This window comes from Halichoerus grypus, chromosome 6 (genome assembly GCF_964656455.1).
Source record: "Halichoerus grypus chromosome 6, mHalGry1.hap1.1, whole genome shotgun sequence".
Classification (NCBI taxonomy): Eukaryota; Metazoa; Chordata; class Mammalia; order Carnivora; family Phocidae; genus Halichoerus; species Halichoerus grypus.
Window position 1 is genome coordinate 134183013 of NC_135717.1, and position 17130 is coordinate 134200142.

Genomic DNA, 17130 nt, shown 5'->3' on the forward strand with positions numbered 1-17130 from the left:
CGATGGGTCTAGATTTCATTATTTTAAGTAAACCAAAATGATTCTCAAGTAACAGTTTGAAAAATAATCAGTCTCCTTTAAGGGTGTAGCTGTATGCCCCATGTGTATAATATAATGGTCAATCAAGGCTGATAAAGGAAAATAGCAGCTGCTTGAAAGGCTGGAAGATCAGTTTGCCGAGGAACCTTGAGGAAGGCTTCTTCTGCCCTATTTCTCCCTTTGCTCCATGCCCGCCCACGGGCCCCCCACTGCCTTCAATTATTCCAGTTTTCTTGATTACCCGTCTCTCTCTTGTATTATCTTCCTTTGAGGGCTGGCCAGCATCTTATCCATCTTTTTAGGTTCCCCTCAATTCCCTTCCCCCCATGTGTTGCATGTACAAGATCTTCAATAAATGTCACAAAGATCTCACATGAAACCAACATAGATTTATTAGAATAAACACCTTAGTTGGGGTACCTGGGTGGCTCAGTTGGTTGGGTGACCAACTCTTGGTTTCGGCTCAGGTCATGATCTCGGGGTCGTGGGATCAAGCCCCAGGTCCCACTCCACACTCAGCACTCTGCATAGAGTCTGCTTGAGATTCTTTCCCGCCTCCCGCACCTCCCCCTTCTTCTCCTCCCCCCACCACTCGCTCTCACTCTCTCACTATCTCTCTCAAATTAAATAAATAGATAAATAAATAATAAATAAATAAATAAATAAATAAATAAAATCTTTGAAAAAACAAACAAAACCTTAGTTTAAAGGATAAGAAATTTTGGGCGATATTGACGAATTTCTATACTGACTCATGCATATAAAGATGATACCGCTGACCCGCCAGAAGCTGGGTGTGTGCTTTAATTTTTTCCTCCACCTGAGGGAATGGATTTACAGAGACCCAGCTATTCGTCACCCTCTTCTCCTTAAGCCCATTTTCCAAAAATCCCTTGGGACTTGGTCCAGTTTTCAGTTATATACACAGCTGTTCTCATTGGCCCTGACTTAACTGACTTACCATTGAGCCAAAGATGATAATTATACATGTTAATACTATGTCAAGATAACTAATCTCCTGGGGCAGCCAAAAAAATCTGATCACCATTCTCTGTGACTAAAATTGTTGTTGCCTGTTAACCTGTGGTCCCACCCTGGGAACATAGCCATTTATAAGACTGCAGCTTTAATAGAAAATATGCGTGTACACCAGGACCTTCCCTCCATCCTTCATTTGTCAATGATGGCCAGAATCTCTGCTTTAATATCCTACATCCGAAAGCCATGTTAACAACCTGAATTTACTTTTACCAGTCATGTTGCCCGTATTATTATATACTCCCTGACATCTCAAACGCAAAAGGTAAAACTGTCACTGCCTATTAAACTCTATAGTATAGAATCATCTACGGTAAGAGTGGAAGGGTCATATAGCCTTGAAAAAAAAAGTTAAATAAAGCATTTCTTATATATAACTAGCGCATTCCTTAAGTTTCTTTGGATTTAAGCAATCAGAAGGCTGTGCCGAAGTTTCCATGAGCAGTGTGCCTTCCTGACTGTGTCCGCAATGTTCTCCTGCAGGCATCTCCATAACAATAGAATTCACTCCCTGGGAAAGAAATGCTTTGATGGGCTCCACAGCCTAGAGACTTTGTGAGTTGACCTTTTATTTGTTTCCCTTTTTTCAGTGTTTTCATGAGTATTCTGAAGGAATCAAAATAGCCTTAAAGTCAAACTTGCTGTTTGGTTTGGTTAATTGCCTGAGCTTTAAACAGATATTTACAGTGGCTTTATCTTACACACACACACACACACACACACACACACACAGAGCTAGTAAAACTGAGATTTTATTTTAATCTAACAAGAGTGGTAAATTAGAATGATTATAAGCTAAATGAGATGTTCTCTACTTAACGACTGTTTGCCTAGGAATGTGTACTCTGTGTCAAGGATCCGTTCTAATCTGTCACTCAGGCTCACTATTCATGAGTCTAGTCCAGGCCCCCCTTCCCGGCCCCCGCCCAATGAGAGGATACCGACCAGACAAATGCTGGACTTTCCAATCTGAGATGAACAGGAGTTCCATTAGCAAACAACAAAGTGATTCAAAAAAGTAAAAAGTAATAATAGTTACCATTTATTGCGTATATCTCTATCCAAATACTGCACCATTCGGCATACGTGGTTTCAGTTGATCCCACAACCCATCCTATGAGAGCGGCTATCACCATCCCACTGTAAGCTCTAGTCAGGTTTAAGTTATTTTAACAACATGACGTATCTAGGCAGTAGCATAGCTGGGATTTGCTTCTTCTCGAGTTTGACTCTGAAATCCATGTTTACCAGCATACACTACTTCCAAAGAATAGGTCAAAAGCTCAGATCTGAATTGGTACCTATAATAAAAATAGAGTCCAGCCAGCTGACCGCCTAGAGCCTTTCCCAGAGCCACGACGGGAAGAGTTCACATGTTCTCGTGGGCCTCCCCAGGCCCCAGCCGTTTCAGGGCAGAAGCTGCTCTTCACTGCCCTAGCGGAGTGAGAGGTAGAATGAGGGTGAGGTGAGAGGCCGTGGGGGTCTTGAGTGTTCTGGAGGGGGGGCGATTCCAGTTTGGCCCTCCTCACCCCCATATTTCTAATACTCAGGTACAGTAAACCACCCAGGGCCACTACATCTACAGTGACGACTGACCCGGCCTGCAAAAGGAGAGACCAAAGACCACCTCTCTCGTGGCCTTGGAGCCCATTATTCATCTGCATCCAGAGCTTAGCATTTGTACTTGGTCAATTTAGCTTCTAATCAGGTCTGGGTCTGACGATTTCCTGATGGGCCATCTGTTGTTGGTGGCTCAGGTCAGTGAGTGCTCCCAGCTCTCCTTCCTGGGTTACTTACGTCACTCTGTGTTTCCTCGTAGAAGGGAGGCATCATCCTCATAAGGAGATGCCAAAGATGAACTTCTCCAGGCAGAACTTTGAAGTCAACTTAATGGCATAGGCAAACCATTCTTATGAGGTGCTTGGAAAAATTAGAACTTCTCCCTTATCTACACAGGGCTGGGCTTGGGATCTTAGTAATGGAAAGCACCTTCCAGTCCTTTCCAACACAAGAGGAACAAAAAACAATATTGGCTTTGAAGGGTATTTCCATAAATAGTCTTTCTTTCCCCCCCCCCACCCCATGTTCAAGATGAGAACCCAGGATTTCATGTAAATACCATAGAGTCAAATATTTTAGGGCAAATTCATATGAGTCTCATTGTCCCCCACCCTCCTTTCCTCTTGCCCAGGGCTACAGAGGATCAGTAAATTGGTTACTCCCAACCTCTTCCTCTGGCTCACTAGAAACCCAAGTAATTTATAAGGACCCAATCCTCCATTTAATCAAAACAGAGCATCTGGAGAGATTTACAAACAGGAAGAAAATTTATGTCCACAAAAGACATGAGTTTCCTGCCTGCAGTATAGCTTAAGGATGGTTTGTGCCAGACAAGTAGGAATCTTGATTCATGTTTAACTCGGTCAAATTATCTCTCTCAAAATTAAAAAGCAATTCTTCTCCATAGAGGAAGATCTAACCACATCTGATTGCCTGACCAAAAGAGTTTTCTGCGTCATCTGGGAAATCTGCCATTCCCCGAGACTAGGAGGCAATTACTTTTTCATACGAAGTTGTAGATATAAGGTGGAGTTAGTCTGAGTAATGGAATTGAAAAGCCATTTGTGTCATAACAGATAGAGAAATTAATGAGTTGAAATTGTTTGGCCATGCCATCTCTGGGCATGAAGGATAATGTAGAGCTTTGCCTCACAGACCGAGGAAAACATACTTCTGGTCTGAATCTTTATTTGTGACCCTGAAGAAATTCTAGACCTGAGGCCCTTCCTCAGAGTGCCCTGTACCACATACACCTCTCCAGAAGCAGACTGTCATCCTGGACCTCAGGCTGGGAGAATCACAGGCACTCTACAGGAGTCAGGGATGAAGCAACTCTCCAAGATGTCCTCTCAGGCGAGACTCTGAAAAGCAGAAGGAAACATCAGAGTGTGAAGGTGGGAACAAGAGAGGAGATGTGATTCAGGAGCCAGGAGGAACACACACACCAGCTGACAGCATGGTGAGCCAGGTTCAGGTGAAGAGCTACATGGTCAAGCCACCAACAACTTAGCCAAGTGTCCCTCCTACTTGGACATTAACACGGCTGTATGTACCCTCCCCCCCGTTTTTAAATACCTCAGTGCCATTGAGACTTGACTCTGACATTTCTCACGAGCAGTCTAATGACCACGTTAATGCAGATACTGGTGGAATGATGGTGGACAGCAAGCCAAGAATATCTCTCTCCATGAAGAGAAGGAAGGAGGATTTTGATTGGTGATCCTGGCCCATTGCAATAGGGTGTTCACTTTCTCTGTAAATGTATATAGGAATTTTCAAATAAAAAACTGAAAATACTATTTACTTCTTTTCAGAGATTTAAATTATAATAATCTTGATGAATTCCCCACTGCCATCAGGACACTCTCCAACCTTAAAGAACTGTAAGTATTTCGGACAAATTTAATGGGATAACTCTCTTCTTTGTGAATTCACTTTAAAATATATTTGACTATTGTATCTAGTATGACTGACTAGAAAATTTTAAAAGTTTGTATAAATAATGGCTAAGTACACTTGAAATATATTTTAATTTAGTCTATCTCCAGCAAACATTAGATAATCTTTTTTAAATTTAGAATGGATTTCTCCAAAATATGTATATTAGAAAAAATATACATAGTTCTCTAAGTTCTCTTTTCCTAAGCTATATTCCCCCAACATCTACACACTTCATACATTTATAGAGAATTGTCACGGAATTCAGTTATTTGCTGAGCATTTTGAAGACCAAACTTTTCTAGGTCGTTTAAGTCTAGGATTAGAGAAATAAAATGCATGTGCCTAGTACCGTGCTAGATGTTTTCACATACATCATCTCATATTCTTCAAATACTTCATGAATCATATTTAATTTTTAAAAACCCACAATTTTACTAAAGTAAAGCTGACTTTCAGTTCTTAGGTTGCATCCATTGTCTTTTATATACTATAAATCAATTAGCTTTTCTTTGTACCTAAAAATATAAATAACGTATGTAAGGAATGTTCCGAGACTTGGAAAGGAAAATAAACGTAGAGCCTATTCTCTTGGCCAAGAGAAATGAGAGACAAAGCTAAAGGAGGTAGACAACAGGGCTTGTTTGGAAGCAAAAGACTCTAGGAGGGTTCTCCCTCAGGAGCCCCCACGTGTGGCTCAACTGGGAAATCCTCATGGTCTATGGTCAGGCAGCCCAAAGGCGCCTCAGCCAGTCGCCGGCCACGTGGAACCCAAAGAGCATTGACTCTGCCCCTCTGCCATTCAGACAACATTAGCACCCGGCAGAGGAGAATCGGTTTGTTATTACAGACTCACTGAGTGCCTTCCTTCAGCTCAGGAAATCTTGTCCTCATAAGGAGCTTACTTAAATCTCTACTTCACAGCAGCTTAAGTCAATTTTCTCTTCTCCTCGCTTCAAACGGGGTCAGGAGAAGTGATCATAATCCTCTCTCCAAAGATGGTTCCCTCTGTGTCTGGTTGTTATACAGTGGTTTTCTACTGGATATGAACAGATGGATTTTCTTTTTATAACATTAGATTGTAAGCTTCCGTAAAGCACAACTGTTCTTTTCAATTTCTTTATTCCTCTTTCAAGAGGACAGCTTGTGATTTCTTTTTCTCCTAGAGAGCACATAAGCTTCAAAATGCATAGAGGAATTTAACCTTATCCTCTAGCTATCAAAGATGCTGATCACTGCCACAGGAAGAGAGTACTATTATATAATGTTACCCTACAGGTTATTTTCTTAAAGAAATGTTTCCCTCTCTTTCTAGAGGATTTCACAGCAACAATATCAAGTCAATACCCGAGAAAGCATTTGTAGGCAATCCTTCTCTTATTACAATGTAAGTGGCCGTAGTTCTTTTTGATTTTTCCATCCTGAGATATAATACGTATTGCACTTTTAAATATAATAAAATGAATGTCCTATATATTCCCAAGTTTTGTCTTTGTCAATAGTAAGATTCTTTACAAAGAAGCATCTATAGAGATGTTTTGCCAGGTTTCAGCTGAATGCTGAAATAACATAAAAGATTCTTTTTTTCTAGAACCTACAGGTGTGCATTGCATTATGCTTCATATCTTCAGAGGCCTTCACTCACTTCACAGTAATCTTGTGACATACTTTCACTTATCTCTATTTTCTAAGGAATAAAACTGATTTTTAGAGAATCATTATCAAGGTCACCTAGTCATTCAGAACTTGAACCCAGGTATACTAGAAATACAAATTTTTTTTTAAAGATTTATTTATTTCAGTGAGAGACAGAGCGCTCATGCAGGGGGGGAGGGGCAAAGGAAGAGGGAGAGAGGAACTCAAGCAGACTCCGCGCTGAGTGCAGAGCCTGATAAAGGGCTTGATCTCAAGACCCTGAGATCACAACCTGAGCTGAATCTAAGAGTCAGATGCTGAACTGACTGTGCCACCCAGGTGCCCCTATAAATTATTATAATAGGAGTCCTTTACAGCAATAGACTCCATTGATTGTGGGCATTGGGGGGATACTGTTTTATGCGAGGTTTCTGTATCTATTTGTTATCAAGCCCAAGCATTGAGTCACATTTATACAATTACAAGCTCGGTTGTAATTCTAGAAAGGTGAATATATTCTAAAAAGATGTATATGAGGGTTTATATACCATAAAAGCACAAAATAGAGTTACAACTACAGCATATAATTAATTAGTTATATGTTTCACATTTAGCACAGACAGAAGATCAATCACGTGTAGATGCACGGGAAGATGAAAACAGGTGTTAGGATGGTTCTTCGTTAAAAGACCTGGCAAACTGGGGGCATAGTACTGGCCTGAGATCATGCCGGAGGTGTCTCGAATCAGCAGGAGGAGAGAAAGGACAACTGTTGAACATGACTCTAGGGGCATTTCTTGGCAGTTATTCATCCTGTGCCAATTTGATTAAGAGGCTTTCTGGAACCGTGTAGTATCTGTCACAAATGAGCTGGAATCCCAATTAGCCCTGACAAGTGAAAAAAAAAATAAAATCCCATTCATCGTTTCTGAAATAGTCTGACAGTATGTTGGCAAACTAAGGGTTTTAAAGTTTATTGCCCATAAACATTAGGCCTCATTAGAGAGTATTTACATATTAAAAGTTGGCAAATTTCATTGCCTTTGCTTCTTTTTCCTTAGAGCCACAAGACTGGGTTTGTTTGTTTGTTTTTTTAATCACTTTTTTGATATGCTAATACCACTTGAGAAAGGACTAACAGCCCCCAAAATTTATTAGTGCTTCTATCCAGTATTTTATGGCGTTCACTATTTTCTCCCTGAAACTCTCCTCACCTCGCTTCTGCCTGTTTCTCTCTCGTCAGTCACTGCCACTCCCTGGCAGGTCCCCAATTCCCAGTTTCTGTGAATGCTTCCCTGTCCCATTGGCTACGCGGTCTCCATTTCTCCCTCTGTGGTCCCCATCCTCTGCGTAACTTCTCAGACCCACTGCCACCAGCCTCTGCTAGCCACCATCTCAACGTTCTTGCCGACCTAAGGCTCATCCCCCTGCCTCCAGCACGGGAGGATGGAGGCACAGCATCCATCTTGTCACCCTCTTACTGTGGAACATCCGGAGATTCAGGACCGTCTCTTGTCTCATCGCCTGACCAGTTCTCCACAGCTCTCCTCAATTACCCGATGCCATAACCCAGATCGACAAAGCTGTACCCATAGAACAAAACTCTTTATTTCCTTGCTCCTATGAGTCCATCCCCTCACTATGCTTATTGACATTCTGTCTCCCAGGGCCCGTTTCAAATGACATTACGTGAAGTTTTTCTTGATCTCACAAGAAAACTCCTTCCTGAGAACCCTATAACTCCTTATTTGTGAAACTTACGTACACAAGCATGGGTATTCATTCATATCTGCCCAGTGTACATACGTACATATATGTATGTGAACATAATTATATACATACAAGCATATGATATAGATAAGGGACAGTGTGATATTATGAGAAAAATTCCATTTTTTAATCATAAGACCTATATTCTAGCTCTAGCTTTTTCTCTTATCGATGATCTAATCCAAGGGAAGAGGGCAGGAGGAAAGAAGGGGACGTAGGTTTGTTGGGTGACGACTCTAACCCAGGTCCGCCAGATGTTACACAAGCATGAGCTCTTTTAATCTGTACACAAAGCCTACAACTCAGATTTATTATCCCAGTTTAACAAATGAGAAAAGTAAAGCTCTGGGAGGTACTGAACTTGCCAAAGTATCTGAGCTTTAGTTTCCTCCTCCATAAATGAAATAAATAATATCTAAGCATCCGTGCTCTGGATCTTATAAAGTTGTTGAGTGGATCAATTGAACTATATACGTGAAAGTGCTTTATCAACCAGAAAGTGTTATGCTGTTACTTATTTGTTCTATCCCAACTGATTCCAAGCTTCTTTAGGGCAGGGACATTTTAGCCATCTTCTTCAAACTCCCAGAATCTAGCACAATGTCAGGCACATGGTAGATACTTAATGATGGCTTTCCTTAGTGACTCAGGCTGTAAATTCCCCCATACACTGAGCACAGTAGACACCAATAAATATTTGTTGAATTTCATTGAACTAGGATGTCTTCTCCACTAAGACCTATTTGTAGGGCTTCATTGACCAGACAGTTCAAACACCATTACTGAAAACATCTGTGAAACAAAATATTTAAGTTCTAATAATGCCTCACCTTTTAAAGCAGTAATTAATTTTTTAGAAATCTAATGTCGCCAAAAAAGCAGAAGAGCAAATTTCCTCTCAAATACTTTGAGGAGTCCTTTGTGTGTGTTATGATAAGATTTGACCCGAGGATCTAACCTTCATGTGAATCTGTAGAAATTCATCTTTCTTTATTTAATGATACAATTGCCAGCACCTTGAATTACCTTTTTGCCACTTAACGGATATGCCACAGATGTTGGAGGCAGAGCAAGATTTTTAGGTATACCTGCAGTCTGTTCACTTGCTTTTCTCCTTAGTACCTATCACTTATCTGCCTTGCTGTCAGAAACTTTCATTTTTATATAGTATGGATTTCTTACCAAAAATCTCCTCATGGGATGCCTGGGTGGCTCAGTCGGTTAAGCATCTGCCTTCGGCTCAGGTCATGATCCCGGAGTCCCCGGGACCGAGTCCCACGTCAGGCTCCCTGCTCAGCGGGGAGCCTGCTTCTCCCTCTGCCTGCCGCTCCCCCTGCTTGTGCTCTCTCACTCTCTCTGTCAAATAAATAAATAAATTCTTAAAAAAAAAGTCTCCTCACGAGTTAAAACACTTGTGTTTTACCAAGTAACCAGGAATGTTATACAATATAGTACAATCAAGATTACATACATTTAATATATTCGTCAAAATTTTGAACAGGTATTCATTTGTCGTTCAACTTTTATACTAAGACACTGGTGTTTGGATTTTTTTCAGACATTTCTATGACAACCCCATCCAGCTTGTTGGAAGATCCGCTTTTCAACATTTACCTGAACTAAGAACGCTGTAGGTTTTTCTCTTACAGATCACTTTCCCCTTGCAGGGGTACTGTAAAAACCAAGTGAATATTTTAAGTTAAAGTGCTTTGAAAATGGCACTAAAATTACCCCTTTCTGGAATCTTCTTCCAATAGTACTCATGTACCCCTCCTTCTAGGACTCTGAATGGCGCCTCACAAATAACTGAATTTCCTGATTTAACCGGAACTGCGAGCCTGGAGAGTCTGTAAGTACTTGAGTAGGCTCTTGACTTTGCCCAGAACGTGCACTGCCCTTGAAGCCTGACCAATCTTAAAGTCAGTGAATAAAAGTACGTCACTGTGTGATGCCTGAATAAAAGCATTATGTCTGGTTTGTGTTTCAACAGGACTTTAACTGGAGCCCAGATCTCATCTCTTCCTCAAACCGCCTGTGATCAGTTACCTAATCTGCAAGTGCTGTGCGTATCAGGAAGGCAGTGACATTGTGTAAACAGGCAACTTCCATTTAGGAGCGAAATGGCAGGCGTTCTTTCAATAATCCTTGAAAAGGGGAGAAAGTTCTTTCCTTGAGGGCTCCAGGAGGTCGGTGCTCCCTCGCCCCTGTGGGCCGAGGAAGTGGCTCTCTGATGTGACCCCGGTAATGGTGGTGGCACACCCTTTGTTCCCAAGGTCCCATCAGTCTCCCATTAGAGTTTCAACTGGCACACGTTTCCTGTCAGAAAAGGGCTATGAACAAGCTTACATAACTTCATTTCCCCCTCTCGAGGCTGTGCAGAACAGAAAAAAATTACATAATGGATCAAAAACCCAATATGGATGCCAGAATTAAAAATTAAGTTATCAGACCCATACAAACCTTAATAAAGGCGACCAAACATTCTTCCCGTATACTTGTGGGTGCCATGTTGTAATGTTTCCAACAAGTGGTTAAACAGCTTGCATACGTGATTTCTGGTGACTTGGAGCTTTTTTTTTTTCTCTGCCTTTCCCTTACTGAAAAGTAGTTTATAGGAATTTGAAGAGCCTTGTTTTGACCTTCCATTTTCAACCTTTTGCCTCAACTCCCAACCCTATTATCGTCCTCTCATGCATTGTGGAGACTTAATGAATGGACCCTTAGTCTCCCGTCATGGCTCTGTTCTCACACGGGAGACATCTGTGTCAGTTGAATGCCTGTCATTCCACCACAGGCTTCACCTCGTAGCAGAACTACAAGCAGCACTACAAATGTTAAGTGGAAGAATGGGAATGTCTGCCACAATGATTCTGCCTTCCCCCATCCCCGGCCCCCTAACCACTTCAGACTTCCGTTGTTCAGTGATATGGGGTTGTATGAACACCATGGGACAGGCTTGGAGTCAGTCATTCATGTATAGAGGGAGGGAATATGGAGTAAGTCTGCTTCTTCACCCCACATCGCCCTCTGAGGTGTAGAAACAGATAAGGAAACTGAGAATTAGGGAAGTGAAGTACATTTGTTGAAGTCACACTGCAGGAAAGTAGCAGAGTCCACATTCAAATACAGGCAGTTTGATTGGATAAGCAGGAGAAAGTGCGTGTATACCAGCTGGTGGAACTCTTAGGGGTCATCTTAGAATTCCGCCTACCACACCCCGGTGTAATTATCTTCATTTCTCGAGGAAACTGGCCTGATGACATGACTAGGATTTCACACGCTGTAACTAGTACGTAAGAAGCCTCTATTTAAACTGCATCTGTCTCCACTATGTCACATCGGAAATGGCAAACCACCCAGGGCTAGAACTACATAAATGGAGGTTGACTGGCAAATTGGTTAAGGGCAAAGGCTCTGGGTCTGTTTTTCTGGTTCAAATCCAGTCTCCCTATATACCAGCAAGATTTCTTGAGCAAGTTATTTATCCCTTCTGGGGCTCCATCTCCCAATCTATAAAAGAGAGAAACAGCCACTTCCTCCAGAGGATCCTCGTGAGGATTAAGTGAGTTACTACATGTCAAACGCTTATACTCGCACCTGGAACATTGTAAACTCTCAGGCAGTGTTAGCTCTTACCAACTTCTCTCTCACTTCCCTTAGACCATCATTCTTTCTTCAAGCTCTTCTTTCCTCCATTTGAAACTTGAAAGGTCTGAAAGAACACAAATACACTAACCACAGGAGCTTGTCAGTTTCAAAGCACTTCAACCTATAATTTTGATTTATTCTTCACAACACCCTGCAAGATCAGCAGAACGGGTATCTCCTCCTTAAAGGAGAGAACTGAAAAAAGGCCTAATGCTTTGGCCAGTGTTTCGATCAAGTTGAAGAATCGGTTGAAGTTGAGAGTAGAACTCAGGGTCCTGACCTCTACTACAATCTACTTTATGTTCTGGAAGCACAGATCTGCGAGCTCTCCTCCTCTGACTGAATCATCCACTGAGTGCCTGTTACATGAGGAAACGTCACTGTTGAAATTGTCCCCAAGTCTCTTCACCTCCCTGGGAATTACTTGACTGTGTGGGGCTTTCCCCACTAAGTAGCTGGTGATCTTAGGCAAATTATTTCACATTGTATGGTGATAATCAGTGTCTTCCTCATAAGGTGACCACAAGGATTAAATGAAATAATTTAGGTAAAGCTGTAAACATGGTGTCTATATTTAAGAAGTGCTTGATGAGTATTAGCCATGAAAATCATTAGGTAGAAAGTAGGCAGAAGGTGGCACTATGTCTTTATGTTGAAGAAGGTTTTCTGTATCCTCTACCTGGTACACAGGAAGGATTTGTCCCCTTGCAGTCTGTGAAAACGAGTGAACCAAATTACTATCAGCTGTGATGATACGTATGTCCATTTTATCACAGTCACTATTTTTTAAAAATATACACCATTTTGTTGACCAGGTGTATTTAGTAAGTACTTGGTGTGGGGTATGGTTTGGGGTTTTTTCATTTTTTGTTTGGTTTGGTCTTTCAAACCTCTAGTATAAACTACAAATTTGTGTTTGCAAACAGCTTCATCTGCATTATTTATGTGTAGTAAATGAACTGTCTTTCTATATAAATTCCATTCATTCAGTAAATGTAGAATGGAGTGCTCAATTACAAGAACAAAATAATTTAAAAGCCTCTTAGAAAACAGTATGGATTTTTCAGTTGCGTAGTGGTGATCTGGTTTTAAGAATTAGAATCAGGCATGAAAGTGTGTTAGTTGATTAACTGATAACTTTTTAAACATGAGACAAGATTTTTTTTAAGTATCTATGTTACTTTATCTACCAGCTTTCTTTTTTTAAGCTTTCTGCAAATTACCATGGCTTGTTTTAGATTAGTTATATTATACTATAAATATGTCCAGATGTTTTTGTTATTCTGTAATTTGTTGAGTTTTGGCTGAAGACTTTCTTAGATTTTTTTCCCCCTTGTGGTGATTGATTTCAAAGTTAGTGCTATGTTTTGAAGTGTTGTTGGTTTTTTTTTTTTTTTTTTTAGTTGATTAGAAAAGAACCAACAATGACTCTCTTAGCTGTAGAGATATAGCAGCTCTTAGAGAGGCACAATTATTTAATTTAATTTGTACTCATTTCAGTAAGATAATAGCTAGAACATTGTAGATCATCACTAACAAAATATAAATAAATTCGTTAAGTAAATTATTTAAATCAATTAAAGAAGTACAACAGCTACATTTCAGTAAACGTTTGGATCTATGCTTAATCCAATAATGCCTATGACTACCTGCTCCATGTCAGGGCTGGGGAAACATTCAGAGTCTGCCTTTGGAAGATATATCATCTTGGAGGGGAAAGGAGAGCAAAGCATGTTTCCTTAGGATTAATATGTAACAGATTTTCCCTTTTGTACCTTCTGTTTTCCAGAGATCTATCTTACAACCTGCTAGAAGATTTACCCAGTTTCTCAGTCTGCCAAAAGCTTCAGAAAATGTATGTCTATAAGAGTCTCTAAGTCACTTAACAAAAAACAAGAGCCAAAACTCACATATCCAGGGGTCATTGGTTTGCTTGCCCCCGTGATTCACTAGGGAGACATTTGGTGCTTTCCCTTCTCATACACACAAGGTGTGACTGTGTAGGATGGCTATTAAGTTGGGAAACATAGATAATATTATTTTACCATGCATTGTACTGTAAGTAAAGCATTTATTATGCTCTTTCCACCCCAAGCTTGGTGTTATAATAGAACTTTGGTGCTATTGGAGCTTTGGGATTTTTCTAAGCTTACATATCCAATGAGCGGTATTATTTGTAAATATGGGAGGGACTTGGGTTCGTTGGGTGTTTGTTTCACAACAGCCATCTTTAGAGGAGGTGTCCTATTCGTCATATTCGAGATGCCATTGATGCTTCTTAGGCAGGAAACATTTTAACATTCCTTTCTTAAAATTGCCTCCACAAAACATGAGCCTTATTGCTTTAAAGTCATACTTAGGTTTGATCAAAAAGATATTAACCATCTATCTTCTCCCATTTCGTTTTTCTCTGAATGCCTTTGGGCGATTAAGAGAGAAAAAGAAAGGCAAATCTGTCTTTAAAAGGTAATGGTTTGATGCTCTTGAAGACCCTCCAAGAATTCTAGAAGGGTCAGAAGGCAGAGCCAGGCACCAAGTGATTGAACGAGGCTGGCATTTTTTGCCCACCCAAAAGAACTCATCGCTTCGTAAGAGAGGCAACACCTACATGTATAAACTGGAATGTTCTTCTTTAAGCAAAACAAAAATTTTTAAATCAGTCACTTGATAGTCACACTTCATGTGTTCCTTTGATTGGGGACAAGTCATCCCTCTGTACAAGTTCTCTGAAGACTAATCTTTGAAACCAGTGACTTTGAAATCAATCTTTGGAACTCTGTCATTTCAGAGACCTGCGACATAATGAAATCTATGAAATTAAAGTTGACACATTCCAGCAGCTGCTTGGTCTCCGAGCCCTGTGAGTACTGCCTCCAAGCACCTTCCCCAACACAGCACTACTTCCCTCATATTTTCTTTCTGCTCTATACGGGTATTGTTGGACCTTTGTGCCTACTTTTGCTATGAAAAGGCAAATCTCTTGCTCATGATAATTTTTGGGAATATATTCAAAAGTAGTAAATTGGCAGTCTGCTCTCTGACATGGAACTTGGATAAAGAAGAAGGAGGCCAAGCTGTTGCCTTGCCTACGAAACGCGTTTCTGTCGGCAGCCTGGAATTGGTAGGGATCGTTTTCCACACAGAAATGGGATGACCACACAATTCTTCCTGCCTGTTCGTTTTTGCTGGGTAAACAGTTCTCAGTATGTGTCTCAAAGTACTTGCGAATCATCTGGGGGCCACTGTAAAGAATGCTGGCTTCAGGTCCTCACCTGCCTCATGAGTTAGAATCTCTGAGGTGCAATAACAATCTGCATTTTAACAAGTACACTAAGGTTTGAGCACAGATGCCCTGGAAAATGCTTCTGTTGAATTGTAAATATGGTATCTAATTCCATTTTATAATTGAAAACACCATATTTTAACCATAAATTAAAAAAATAAACAACTCAGTGACAGATTGTTTTCTGTGACAGATCTTTTTCATCTTGAAACTGAATTTGAATGTAATTTTGATGAATAATGACAATATGTAATGTTTAAACTCTGGTATATTTTGTTAAAAACCCTTTTTTTCCTAAAGTTTTTCTTTTTTTTTTTTAAGATTTATTTATTTATTTGTGAGAGAGAGGGGAGGGAGGGGCAGAGGGAGAGGGAGAGAGAGTCTCAAGCAGACTCCCCACTGAGCGTAGAGCCCGACACAGGGCTCAATGTCACGACCCTGAGATCATGACCTCAGCCAAAATCAAGCATCGGTGCTTAACCGACTAAGCCGCCCAGGTGCCCCCCCTAAAGTTTTTCTTAATACTTAAGAGACTATATCCTTGTAAAATAATACCATTCCTCAAAACATTTTAAATTTACCCTTAAGAATCATCTTCTCCTAAAAATTTACCTTGAAAACTATCTTGTTCTGAATTTAAATATGTTGCCCGTTTCTTACTTTTAGTATCAGCTTGTGAAGTTCTTCTACTTTTTTTAATAAATGTCAAACAAAAATACATTACCTATCTCATTACCTGCCTTTTTCACCCAGTTGGAGTTCTGGCTGTTTCCAAAAGTCAGTTCCATTTTAAAAGGCTGATCTAGTTGATAACACTCTATTATGTCGTTGAAATTTGCTAATATAGTAGCACTTAAATGTTCTCACCAAAAATTTTTTTTTCATATACATACGAAATAAAAGGTTGACCTCTAATGACACCAGAAGAATGGGACGCAGACCCTGAAGGCTACATGTCCAAGTCTCCCTGAACTCCTCCTGCCCCTTAGACCCCACTAAACTCTGCCACCTCCAGTTAATCCACTTTTCTGCCACAGGCCCACAGAATGGCTCCCCTGGATCTCCACCATCATCATCCTAAGCAGCCTTTCCGCCGTCGGTCCCCACTCATTCTGTGAAGAGAATCTTTCTCAAATAGAAATCTAATTATGGTGCTTCCCTGATGCAAGAATCTCGTTAGTCCCCTAATGTCTTCAAGATAGAGACTAGACTTCCCAGCACTGCCTTTCAAAATCTGACTCCAACCTCCTAGTACGACCTCCTGACCCTCACCCACACATTCCCAGGCCTCTGACACATGGTGGCTAGCTCCCCTGTTCCTGCTGCCCATCGGATTCCTCCCCATTCTTGACTTGCCCCCTGCCCGTGCCCTTGTAAGAACAAGACCTCGTGCCATGAGCCCAAGCCACTCTGATGCCCTTTGCACTCTGACACAGGACGCAGCACTCAGCACTGCCATGTGTACACTGTGCCCTACCCAAAAATGACAAGAACTTTTTCATCATCTTATCCCCCAAGGTCTACGACAGTGGTTCTCTCATTATTTACTTAAGAATTTCGAACATGTTCTGAGCAAAAGATCAGGGACTCTGATGTCAGTCAGCTCGAGTTTGAATCCCAGCTCCTGAGATTATTCTCTGACTTGGAGCAATTCACTTAGGACTCTGTGCTTCACTCCTCACCAGTAAAATGGGGCTACTGATAACACCTATCTCTCAGAGCTGTGCTGACGGTTATGAGAGCAAGCGGGGGACGGGTGTGCAGAAACCAACATGGCCGAGGCTGAGGCTACCAAGACACAGGCACAGAGAAGGGAGGCCGTGGTTGAGAAAGTGTGCAGTTGCCACCAGACACAAGACTCCAAAGTAGAGAAGGAGCACCAGTGCCCAAGGTCTCTCCCCTGAGCTTCCACCAGGAATCCGACCGCGAACAGTAGGGAGCCGTGGGTACGCCGCCTGCAAGGGCAGCCCCAGGCACTGAAAATGGCCGGAGAGCGGAAATGGCTCCTCAGGCGGCTGCTGGGAGGATTCCAGCACACAGGTGTACAAACAGGAGAGGAATTACAGCGGGCTGACATACAAATTCTCCCATATTGACTCGAAAACTAGTCAAATTGCTATAAAGCCCCATGGCAGGACTTGGCCTACATTCCTGATATTCCGCTCTGTGAGGCTCACCGGGGGCACCCATGTTCCCCCTAAAGCCACGAGAGACTTTGA

The 17130-nt window shown here is 41.3% G+C and overlaps 1 protein-coding gene across 3 annotated transcripts in view; it reads left to right on the forward strand.

Annotated features, from left to right (window-relative positions):
* Window positions 1-17130, forward strand: part of LGR5 (leucine rich repeat containing G protein-coupled receptor 5) — a 122095-nt gene that overhangs the window by 96195 nt on the left and 8770 nt on the right. For 2 of the 3 annotated variants that reach the window (XM_036111832.2, XM_078076290.1), the window contains 8 exons: window positions 1561-1632; window positions 4452-4520; window positions 5891-5962; window positions 9539-9610; window positions 9761-9829; window positions 9971-10042; window positions 13418-13483; window positions 14417-14488. In XM_036111832.2, coding sequence (XP_035967725.1) covers window positions 1561-1632; window positions 4452-4520; window positions 5891-5962; window positions 9539-9610; window positions 9761-9829; window positions 9971-10042; window positions 13418-13483; window positions 14417-14488 — 564 coding nt within the window. The remainder of the gene's footprint in view (window positions 1-1560; window positions 1633-4451; window positions 4521-5890; window positions 5963-9538; window positions 9611-9760; window positions 9830-9970; window positions 10043-13417; window positions 13484-14416; window positions 14489-17130) is intronic. The other variant, XM_036111833.2, reaches the window with a different exon arrangement.